Source organism: Alligator sinensis, unplaced genomic scaffold, assembly GCF_000455745.1.
Source record: "Alligator sinensis unplaced genomic scaffold, ASM45574v1 scaffold93_2, whole genome shotgun sequence".
NCBI lineage: Eukaryota > Metazoa > Chordata > Crocodylia > Alligatoridae > Alligator > Alligator sinensis.
Genome location: NW_005841854.1, coordinates 2,453,831 through 2,466,176, shown reverse-complemented (window position 1 = coordinate 2,466,176; position 12,346 = coordinate 2,453,831). Strand labels below are relative to the sequence as shown.

Here is a 12,346-nt window from a genome sequence, read left to right as displayed (position 1 = left end):
CTTTAAGAAGCGGCTTGATGCCTACCTGGCTGGGGTCACTTGAGCCCAGTTTTCTTCCTGCCCAGGCAGGGGGTCGGACTTGAAGATCTACAAGGTCCCTTCCGACCCTACTTCTATGATTCTATGAAAACATAGGATATACAACTTTGGGAACAACTACGTAAATTCACAGACCCAAGCCCAGGTTTCCTTCTGATCCAAATGCCAATCAGATTCTGAACCAGAAAATGGAAAAGTCCAACAGAATTTAAAAGGAAAACTGTCCCTGCTGTAAAATTCCTGTCCACCCAACTGCTGTGCTGGTTATCTAGAGAAGGAGAGTAGCCTTATGGTCCACCAAATCCAACATGGCTTCTACAATCAGCAGACCTTGGTTTTCTACAATGGAGCAAGGTTAAAGCTGTTCTTCTACCACCCTTATTCACACAAAAGCCCTCATTACCTCAATCTAGTGGCTTCAAGGAAACAGTAGATCTGTATAAAGCATTAACATGATATAATCAGGGTGTTTCTAACTGCAGAGAAATTAAGACTACACAGACTTCTTTGATCATATTTGGCTAGGAACACAAGGCCACTTTGCCTCCCACGGGAGTGAGGGGCCTTTAATTTCAATGATGAACTCTGTCCGATAGGAAAAGCAACACTCACTTGACCCACTTCATTGAAAGCCATAACAACAACAGCTCCTCCATATAACTTAATTTTTCTTCCTTTCTCTAGAAAGTCCTCTTCACCTTCCTTCAGGCTGATGCTGTTCACAATGCATTTCCCTTGACAGCACTTCAAGCCAGCCTCAATCACAGAGAAATTTGAAGAGTCAATACATAATGGCACCTATAACCAGCAGAAAGGTAAACAAAGAATGTAAATGCAAATGAAAAGTAAATGTTCCAAGCACCATTCACCAACTTCACCAGAAAGATTATAAAAGCAAGCCTCCGAATGTATCAGCTTGTCAAGTCCAAAAATAAAAAATTGAAGTTATCCACAAACAAAATAGCATCCAGAACCCATCCTTCAAGTACAAATCTAAAAGCATTTTAACTCGCACACAAACAGCAACTCCATAACACACACCACACAACATATAGGATATTTTGTCTTATGTAGATATATTTTTACTTCTATATCCTCTTCCTTCATAATGCAAATACTTATTTTTAGAAAGTTTAATTTCTTGGCATTAAAACTACCTTACATCCCAGCTATTTATGAACCCCTGAACTTCAAAAAGCTTGAGGAAAGATTTCAGAAGGAAATCTATACAAGGAATGATTGCTAAACACAGCCTTATACTTCCCATATATAGACTGTTGATCAGTAGGAGAAGACCACATTTTATTTAGCCAAATGAAAGAAAAGCAAAGGAAAGGGAAGAGCATAATAAAAACCTGATTCTTCAGAAGTCCATTCTGCTATATGCCATCCCCCATTTAATATGTATGACTCCTCTCTGAAAGGAAGGGAAGAGCCACAGTCCAATACTTGTAGCTTTCCCACCACAAAACTAGCAGAGGGCAACTAAATACACACACACTCCTCCAGTATGCAAGACAATGGGTATCAACATTTTCCTGAAATTAGGATTCAGAGTACAACAACAACAACAACAACATCTGTGCTCTGGGCTGAATCTGGTACAACCTTCGCTATGTCAGGTTCGGAAGCAATTAACTTGCAAAATCTGGCCATCGCATTTGGGCCATCCAGCATTCCATCATCCATGTTGATATCCAAAATCTGGGCTCCCATCTCAACTTGTGCCTTGGCTACACTCAGAGCCTCCTAGAGGAGAAATTAAAAAAAAGAAAGAGTGATTAGCACCACAAATGAAAGCCTTTCCCTTTCACTAATTCACATAACAGTGTCATTTTCCTATAGTCCTAATAAGAGTTCCTTCCTTGTTGCAAGTCAGTGATTCTCAACAGGGGGTACTGCAGCAGTCTGGGGTGACTTGAGATCATTTCAAGGCTGCTGCAGGGTGCCACAAAATGTTGGCACTATTAGGTGTGCAAACATGATTCATAAGACAAACCCATAGATTTCAAATAGGAATTCACCGAGTTAAAAAGATTCTGACCTGTTGTGGAGGTCCTTGAGATTTTTGCAGCACAAGGATTAATCTATTATTTTTCTGTAGTCAAAAAAATGACTGTGTAACAGAGAACCCCTGCCCTGTTACTGGGAGGCTAAGGGAGAAGCAAAACCTGCAAGGTCCTTTTAAGAGTAAAGTCTTTGTGCTCCAAAGGGTAAGAATGCAGACAATGCCACTTGGGAAAATCCCTTGGAGACCACTCCAAGGGTGGCCTTGGGTCACTCTAGCCCTGGCTGGGAAAGAATAAGGATCCAGGCAGGCCATCAGAGCCCAGAGTTATGGTAAGGGGGCTGCAGGTATGCAAAGGCAAAGAAGCCTCTTCTTTGTGTTCTCAGTTCAGCCAGAGTAGGGATGATTTAATTCAGGTTATTCTTTGTATTGTGCATACCCGGACAGGCTGCATTTTTGTTGTGATCAGGATAGTAACATCCAGAGGACCAGTTTGTGGCTGTAGAGGTTGTTAGAAGGCCACACAGGAATGGCAGAAAGGCACTCCAAGTCTGGCCCTGCCAGAGGAAGCGCATGACAGAGAGAGACAGAGAGAGACTGGGGCAAGGGGGCTAGAGCCTAAGCCTTGAAAAGGAAACAAGCTGAGACCAAGAAGATGAGTCAGAGCAAGCAGGCCCAAGTTAGAGGCCTACAGCCAGAGTAACATGCGAGCTAAAGCCAAGAGGACTAGAGCCTACACAGGAGTGTCTTCACCTGTCTGACAGACATGGGCATGGCTGTAGGGGATGACAGAGGTGATGACTAAAGCCCTTATGGCTTACGTTTGGGCCAGTAGGGTCATGAGTTGCGACTGCCAAGGTACAGTCATGCCACCAGGGTACAAGTAATTTTGACTGGGTACATGAGCTGCCTGCAGAGAAGCCAGCAAGGGCGTGGTAGTGGACGGAGGGCCCAGAAATCAAATGAGTCCACTAGGCACCAAGAAGCCCACTCCAGGACTCAGGGGCAGCCTCCCAATCAACAGAAAAGGAACATCAAGGCATGGCAAGAGAGACGGAAAGGAGGGACTAGGCTGGTCCACAGCGGGCATCACAGCAGCCCTTAGGGTTATAGAGTGACAATTAAGAATTGACATTTTCCAAGGGGTGCCTTGAGTCCAAAAAGTTGAGATGCCCCCACTTCTGGGTTCCTAAGGAGCTAGGTGCTCCAAGGGGCTGCCTAAGGTTGCCTCTTCAAGCTGCATCTTTAAAAGGACTTTCCCTCCAAAGCCACTCAATTACTTCCATTGTCTAAAATCCACCCTGGTCTGTGGCCTCCCAACATGATTTGGAGGATGGTGAGGGGTGGGTTACATGAAAGCAGGTCAAGTATTATGCATTGCCAGCAACTGCATAGAGATGTATGTGCAGGGTAGAATATGGAGGGAGGTGAATTGATATTAAGTGATTTTCTAGGGAAAGTCATCTTAAAGTTGAAACATGAGGCAGAGACCTTGGGCAGCCTCTAGAATATCCAACCTCCAAACAAGAGAAGCAGGAGACTAGGCAGCCCCAGCCCTACCCAACCAAATTGTGGACTCCAGGCACTTGCTGCTACAAGGCATACTGGGTCACAGCACTGAAATGCATTAAAGGTGACTGTTCTATTGAGAACCGTTGGCGGTGTATATGTGGATGCCTCGAAACCGCAACACTTGTGAACTGGCTCCCAGTGACATTCTTCAAACAGTTCAATTGTTGCATGTGTCCACATCTTAATTTAGATGGTGTGAGGCAGCACAACAGGCTCTAGTATAACAGATCCTCTGCTGCTGTAAACTGTCACATCTGAAACGAACAATGCTGTAACAATTTACACCAACTGAGGATCTTATCCAAGGTCTTTTTATACTGATCCAGAACTGTTCCAAGCTGCAGTGGAAAGGTTTTCTGGGGCACTTTTCCTGTCTTCCCCAGTTCAACCCTTGACTCCAAACTGCTGAAGAAACAGCACAGATCAAGACAGCACCCTCAGCTGTGCAGCTAGAATCAAACAAGGAACAGATTTTTCAGTAACACTAGTTATACAGCTAATAAAGCCCCAGTTAAACCCTCCCTGGCATTAATCAACTGCTACTAAATACAGCAGGGAACAAAGAAAGAAAGAACATTTAGAAAGCCAGGAAACAGAATTAAAATTCTTGCAAATGGACTGAGTAAGATGTCCAGACATGATGGCTGAAAAGCAATGCAATGCCATAAGAAATGCTATAAAACTATATGGTTTAATTTGTACACCATCTAAAAAAACTGGTATTAGCAATTCACCTCATAGTTGTCTTTCATGATGAGCTTAGCAAACTTCCTGGATCCTGCAACATTGCAACGTTCACCAATGTTAACGAAGTTGGTGTATGGCCCAATCCTGAAGGGCTCTAAACCTAAAAAAGACATTATAATTACAAAACAAAACAAAAACAACCCCCCCCATAAATATATAGAAAAAGAATGGAAAACACTGTATGAGAAAAACAAGTTTACCCCCAATCCAAGCAATGAAGCCCCTATTAATCTCGGGGGATACAGCACATCAGGCTGGAATTGAAAATGTGTACTTTCTCCTGTTAATTATTATAGTCATGTACAAACTCTCGCTCACTGACAGCATTCTTAACTGCAAGGTCTAGCAGCTGTATCTCATTTGCAGGAGAGAAGGAAAAAGACAGAACTAGCCACATTATACCAACCTAAATAGGCATGCTAATGGGAGACATTCTCTAGAGAAAAGTAACTGTATACCATCATACCAATATGCAAGCATTAATCATCCTGATCTGTTTTGCTCATGGTACCCTCCATCAACACCAATGGGATTTTGTATGTGGAATGGCTGCAAGACCAGGCACAAAAGACAATGGTTTCTTTATTCACCATATGTAATAAAATTCAGTCCTAGTTGTTTGAAGTTGATGAGTAATTTGTTCAATCCTCCCTGCCCTCAAAGGGTGAGCAAATGCAAGTTGCATGGAAGTTAGAGGTACTGCATTAAAATGAGGCCACCCTATGCATTAAGGCAATCACAACTGAAAGTTAGCCTAAGTTATTAATGACATAAGAGAAGTAGCATAAAATAGTGATGCTTTGAGAAGATTATTGAATAATGCTAGAGGGCAGCACTTACTTCTAACCATGTAAAACACTTAATGTTACTTAGAAATTGTGACAGTCCCTTCTGCTAACCAGTTTGAAAAAATACCCCACAAAGGCTGTGGAGGGACTAAAAATAATACTTCTTTGGAGGGGAAAGACATGCTGTTCACTAACACATATCAGCTGAATCTGTTGCAACTGTTTTGTCTATCCACTCCTAACCTGCAGCAAGTGAAGCTAAACAACAATAATTTACCCCGAATGAAACAGATGAGGTAAAAGAGAGATGCAATAATTACAACAGATTCAGCTGAACTACAGGTAAGTCCCTCCCCTATTTAAAGCAGTATAATTGTTTGGTCTACCCACTCTCTAGGTTTCTACATATCTGCAAGGATAACCCATTTACTTACTGGCACTCAAAGGGCAATTCTTTTAACAACCAGAATTTTCCCAGTTCACTGAAAACATATTCAGACCCTCCAAACACAGTAACATTGGCCTCACAGAAGCTTTTAAGAACCACACCAAATAAACATCTAATATTTAATTGGGATCCCAGTTAAAGTAACTGCCACAGAGTGAAGACAGCTTTTTTCAGGGAGATGAACTTACTTACCACCCCTAATTCCCACCTGAGGCTGAGCTCAGAAATGAGCCCAGGGACTGTAGCTATCTTTTATTTAAAGCTCAAGTCAACCAGCTGCTTGTGTAAAAATTGAAACATGGGGAACAAGTAAGTTACCGTTGGTCCAGACACAATTTGTTGAATTTACATCAGACTATTTTTGATTTTGAGAAATAAAAAAGCCATCCTGAATAAGGGAATGAAATCTTGCCATTGTTTTGATACACTGACTGTCAAGGTGACCCACAGATAATCATAATTAGGAGTCTACCCAACTGGAAGAGACAGCAGCTAGCTTGCATGCTCGCCTTCATGCCATCAACCTCCCTTGGCCCTTCCCCCAGGTGGGCTGCATAGCCAGAAGGATTGCTGGCTTCCAATAGAGAACCAGCATTTCATTTTCAGTAAGATTCCCTCTTCCCATGGATTTTGCGGAGATTATCCCATTTCCACAAAATCTGAGCAACCATGATTTGGGTAGGTCCCTAATCGTAACATTTGGCTGGATGCTGTGTTTTCAGGGCACTTGCCTAGGATCAGGATGCCTGGGTTCAACTTCCAGCTTTGCCACTGACCTTACACATTACTTTGGGCAGTCCAGCTTATCCCATGTGTCAAACTTTCCCCGCCTGCCATATGGGGATAAGTAATCCAACCTTTCTTTGTAAAGCACTTTGAGAAACAGCAACTGAAAGACTGCAAGAGTTAAACTTTGCTATTAAACAAGCTGTGAAGCCAGTGTTGATAGGAATGTCTCTCAGGCCTCACTGATTGGGCATCCAATAGTTTCAGTAACCCTTATAATGTTACTAGGGATTAATGCAAACTGTTATATTTTCAGAAGTTTGTGTGTGGTGATGGAGTTCTGGTTCTTGCCCACCCCAATCTGGTCCTCAGAGTGCCATAGAAGAAGAGCGAGTGAAATGTAAAGTTCCTGTTCTGCTCCGTCATACCTGATAGCAGCATGTAGCCGTCTGAAAAGGAGGATGGCGGGACGCGAGGTTTACATGCTTTCACGGCTTCTGCAATCTCCCTGGATTACAAGAGGAGAGAAAAAGCCCTGGTGTTTTAAGAGTGTAAGTTTTTAATTGACACCAAATTCCCCTATGTAAAACTGAAGTGAAAGTACAAGACAAACACTCGCAGTCCTAATCCAGCCCTGCATGAAAAGGGTAATTAACGCATTCAATGTTGTGCAGCCAAAGGCAAAAAAAGAAAAAACCCCCAAAATAAAAAAAAAAACTAATCAAACTCTTCAAGAAGATTTTATAATCGTTATTGGTGGTGAGTGTAAGTAGCCGTGGATTTCCAGCAGACAGACAGGGAAAACACTGCTGCAGTATACCCATTTACTAACAGGGACAAAGATATTCTGCACCCTGCACAGTCAAGAATTCACAACTTTGGCTGCGATTATGTACTGCAGTGGAGCAGCAACAAAGGACAGATTTCACCCATTCTTTCAGCTGAAACGCTTCTCCTAACAACTGCCATGTGAATCATGATGAGTGTGGCTACTATGATAGCCAGAAAGCAGGGTAAAGATGCACCTTATAGATGAACTGAATCAGAGATGCATAAGCTTTCATGAACATGAGCTCACTTTATCAGCTATACCTTATGCTAACTACTGTCTCTGTATTATGACAGCATAATCATCTCTCTTCTGTTGGCTTCAGAATCAGCTCAGGAAAACATGCCATGCCCCCATGCACTTTCACTCATTCCCCACACAAAACATCAGAGTAATGATGGACCAGAAGGGTCCCTACCTGTGCATTCACAGGGACTGGTTCCTGTGAACACAGAAGAAATAATGGTGGTTTTCCATGTACCATTTTCAGTAGGACTATCATGAAACAGTTCTGACTGTCTGGGCTAACGGGCTTTCTAAAGTTTTCAGATTCTCCCCTTGGCTTTTTATCTGTTTCTTTCTCCTCCCTTCAAAGCAATTCTGCTGTATTGCTACACAAAATGCTAGAAAAAGCAGCAGCATGGAAGACAAGACAGAGTAGAAGAAATGAAAGGGAAGTCTACTGTCTACAACTGATAAGCAGGAGACAGGAAAAAGGCACTTTATTCCAAATCAGCTCCTTCAGAGACAAAGGACTATGTCTTGCTTGTACCACATTACTTTCATCCCTACAAGAAGCCAAAAGTAAAGAGCCAAACTATTCCTGGGTTGCTGCAAGTTACAATCAAGTGTTTTTTGTATATTATTTCTGTAAAGATATCCTAATTTGGATCATAGGACTCTGAAACTGAGGAAAGGATAGGGGATACTTTCCTTTCCTCAGTATCTGCATAGTTGATATGGCCCATGAAGTTACCTGATATGTGCTGGAGTAGTACCACAACAGCCTCCAACTATGTTGACCAAACTATCCAAAGCAAAACTCTGTAAGTAGGAAAAAGGCAATTTAGTTTCAAGTTGATGACAGCATTAAAAAACTACCTAATAAAAACAAAGACAAGAAAATCTACATGCTTCACATACCAAACAAGTTAAGGCTCCCTGAACAAGATAAAAAGAAGAAATATTACTAAACGAAAATAAATTAAATATGGGCAATGACTGGTGGCCCTCTGGTTTTCATGCTGCTTCTACCACGTTATGAGGAAGGTTGAGAGTCACTGACTTAGATTAGTCTGGTCTGTATCTCCTTTTTGAGAACTTAGAAAAAATATCAAATATCTGTTCATAATTAATCATACGAGAGCAAATTAATTATAGTCAAAAAATGCAAACACATGAGGACCTACAGCATACAAGAGACAGCTCTACAAGCTAAACAAGCCTTTCTACAACCCAACAAGGGAGAAAAGGCCAAAAACCACTTGGCTTTTCAAATATTATGAAATAAAAGTTTCGTTTGAAATGAATCTTTAAGCACTACCTTTCAGCAAAAGTGTTATAAACCCCTGGAGAAAAAATTGTTTCAGACTTGACAGAAAGGTGACAGTCATCCAAAACCAAACTATAGCAGGGGTAGGCAATTATTTGGGATGGTGGGCCACGTAAGGAGTTTTGGCGAGCTGTTGCAGGCTGGGTCACCATCACCACCACCCCCCAACCACACTGAGTCAGCACCTGCCCCCCCACCCCTTCCCACAACAGCTAACCAAAACTCCCTAAGTGACTGGATTACTAGACTGGTCTGGGGGGTGCCATACAGAAAGGGCAGGTGGGGTCTCCATTGAAAACAGTCCAGGACCTGTGCGGGCAGTGTGCATTTGGCTGGGTGGATAGGATGGGGATGCAGGCAGCAGCATCTAGGAGCAGGACAGGGGGCGGGGAGTAGCATCTTGGAGTGGGATGGGTGGCTGGAGCTAGGACTGGGATCACAGGGCGGTGAAAGCACAGGGCTGGGAAAGGGACTGGCTTGATGCAAAACGGTAGTGGTGGAGGGCACGCCTGTGGCCTGCCCCCTACCCCGGCACAGGCAGGCAACCCCAGTACAGTACAGCTGTGGAGTGGCACAGCCTGTCAGCATAAAACAGGCTAATCTGATCACAGTCCATTAGGGCTGCCCCATGCTGCCAGGCCCCACAGATCTACAGCCACACTGTGCTGGGCTTGGTCAAGGGTGTGTGCTCCGCCTCACTGGGCTGCTAGGAAGCAGAGTCCGGCTGCCACACTACCCCAGCCCCGCTGCACGCCCAGGGGCAGCAGGACTGAGCTGTAGGCTCCATGGCCCGGGATGGCCCCCAAACCTGGGCTGGGTGGGACTGAGAGACCAGCTGAGGACTAGATAAAGTCCCTTGGTGAGACGTATTTTGCCCACTCCTGAACTACAGCAATGCTGTAGTAAACATACAAAACATGAATAAAGTACACACAGAAAAAAAAATGTATTAACTATTACCAAGGATGGTTTTGAGAAATATTCCATACCTTAATGTGCTCAGCAGTCATTTCAGGTGTTTCATCATAACCTCCAAAGGTGTTGGGAAGACCTGGTGGAATATTTTCAGTAATGTATTACAATTTGTTTAAACCCCACAAAGAAATAACGTTTAAAATCAGCTGCATGTGTAAAAGGACTAAAATGCTTCATCACACTTGCAATCGCCATTCACTGAGGGATTATGATTTGTTTTTTCAGAAAGAATTCGGAATACGTCTGAAGAAAGAAAATATTTTTCAAAAACTTCAACAGAATTTAAATGTTTCTTATCCATAGTAACAATGATTGTTTTCCCTGAGGAGTTTTAAAGGGAAATGTGGTAAAGCTTTATTGAAGTTCTGGGTTCTGTTTTTAAATTAACAGAATTATTTCACTTAAGCTAAAAGCTGAACTAGTGTAGCTACAGAGCAGTGTTTCTGGCTATAAATTAACAAATATTTGCTACATTGCTAATAAATAAAAAGCTCATTAGTGTTAGATTTCCCCAATTAGTCATTTAACCTAGCCCCAAAGTATTTGCTTTTCAGCCTTATACTTTTCCAACCTTCACTTCCTGTCTCTATGGGGGAAATAAACCCAGGTTATTAAAGACATATAAACTGTGTTTAGTAGAAAATCCTTCCCTGCTTCTCTGCCTCCCAGAAAACATTTCCTTGTACTGGTACTGGGTCAGCGAGAGCCTCATCCTGCATCTTTATACATTTATTGTCATGAGTAATAGTTTATTTATTCTCATTTATAATAGTCTCTTAGTCTCTCAAACTGCTTACAGGTAAAAAGGTTTTAGGGATCTACCCTGCATCAGAAACTTCCAAATGAGGCCAATTTCCTGCCCAACAGGGATATGAATTTTGATGAAGACTTAGAAAGAAGTAAAAATGTGGCAATGCTATGTTAAGCAAAAATAAGCCTGGAGGGAGAAGGAAGGGTGGGAAAAATCCCAGAATCCAATAATCTGGGAAAAGAGTAATTATATGGGAAGCTCTAGAAAATAATGTTCTTAACTTTAAGTTATATTTGTAAAATTTACTAAGTCAGATTTTGTCATTTGGGCTGTTTTTCAGAGCTACTTATACTTTTCATAAAACAATGTAAATTAGCAGGTTTAACATAATAGGCAAATAGTTAATGAGAATAGAATTGTATAACAAAGGGTGTTATTTTGAGATAAGAGCCTTCAACTCAAAGTGTATCCGGACACTGCTAGAGTCCAATCTCTTTGCTGGTGAACTGCTTGATTACCAAGTTATATGTTATTTTTTAGATTGATCTTTTATTATTTTGCCATAATCATCATCATTATAGGAATTTTAAACTTAGCAATTAAATGTTTTCTGATAAAGATTTCTTGAGAGTTCTTGAAATGTCAATATTATTTCAAGTCTTTCAGGGTCCTCAATACAGACATTATTATTTTTTTTTTTAATCTGAGGTCAACTTGGAGGCTGAACCCGGGAAAGAAAAGACAGAAAATAAATCAAACTGGCAGCACACTGAATATCAATACCCAAGTCCACTTTTTGCTGGGCAAGGTCAAATTACTGTGGGACCCAAACTTTTAAGTGAAAAGAAAAAAAAAGGGGAGTTTTCAAAATGATGAGGTACTGCAATCTGTTTATATACTCTGCCTGTAAATTATCTAGTTAGCATATAAATTGTAGGAATACAGAACAGCTGAAGTAATTTCCATTGTATACTCAAACATGACACACACCTGCATTGGGATAACAGATGATGAAAGCCGTTGTACATTTCCCAATTGTTTCAATGAAGGGCCGCATTTCTATTGCTCCTAAGGCACAGTTTAATCCAATACTGAAAAATAAATATTTACATTAATTCCCAGTTTAAAGAAAAGACAGCCAAATAAAAAGCAAACAGTGGCAGTACTGGTACTTTCCCAATTATCTGGCAGCTCTCTTCCTATCCCGCAGGAAGTCCATTAAACCATAAGTGTATGGGTTAAGAGAAGGATGCTTTATCTGCAGAAGGAAGAACATTTCCAGGAGAGGAAATGGACCTTGAGAGATTGCCTCCTGATCTTCTGATGTAAGGTAATCAGCCAGAAAAACTCCAAAAATCTTAGTTCTTAGTTCCCAATCTTGTATTTGCTATTTATTCTAGCAGGTAATCAAATCCATAGGAAGTTGCCACCCAATATCCACACTCTGGGCTGCAAGTTTCCTCCCCATTCAAGTCAACATGTGGAAAAACAAGCCACAATAGGCTGCCTTCCCCACCCGCTTGGCTACAGCAGAGCCTGGCAATTCATGCCAAACCTGCATATACAAATTCTTAGTATACCACCGATACTGTGCTCCAGTTAAGCACTGCTCACTTTCCCAGGGGTAGATATAAAGGCTTGGTGATGTTCTGAAATGTCAGCTTGTCTAACATCACTTCCAACTATACAGCTGGTCCAATAAAAGAGATATCGCCCCAAAATCCTTGCCTATATGCATACTTCCTTTTTTTTTTATAATTCCTTTTTTCTTAAAAGCACAAGGAATGGTAAAGCAAGGCTGGTGTGTAAGATGAGTGGAAAAGTGACAGTCTACCTTGAGAACATTTGTACTTACTTCTGCTTTCCACACCATAGGTGTGAGAGAACAAGTGGATAGGACATAGTGAAAAA

General features: G+C 41.7%; 1 protein-coding gene across 5 annotated transcripts in view; it reads right to left on the bottom strand.

Annotated features, from left to right (window-relative positions):
• The window catches only part of MTR (5-methyltetrahydrofolate-homocysteine methyltransferase), a 104,727-nt gene that overhangs the window by 41,112 nt on the left and 51,269 nt on the right, over positions 1 to 12,346 (bottom strand). For 4 of the 5 annotated variants that reach the window (XM_025213640.1, XM_025213647.1, XM_025213646.1 and 1 more), the window contains 7 exons: positions 11,426 to 11,526; positions 9,699 to 9,760; positions 8,134 to 8,201; positions 6,757 to 6,836; positions 4,354 to 4,466; positions 1,648 to 1,788; positions 652 to 837 (listed from right to left, as the gene is read on the bottom strand). In XM_025213640.1, the coding sequence (XP_025069425.1) occupies positions 652 to 837; positions 1,648 to 1,788; positions 4,354 to 4,466; positions 6,757 to 6,836; positions 8,134 to 8,201; positions 9,699 to 9,760; positions 11,426 to 11,526 (751 nt within the window). Of the gene's footprint in view, positions 1 to 651; positions 838 to 1,647; positions 1,789 to 4,353; positions 4,467 to 4,566; positions 4,690 to 6,756; positions 6,837 to 8,133; positions 8,202 to 9,698; positions 9,761 to 11,425; positions 11,527 to 12,346 lie in introns of those variants that run through there. The other variant, XM_025213652.1, reaches the window with a different exon arrangement.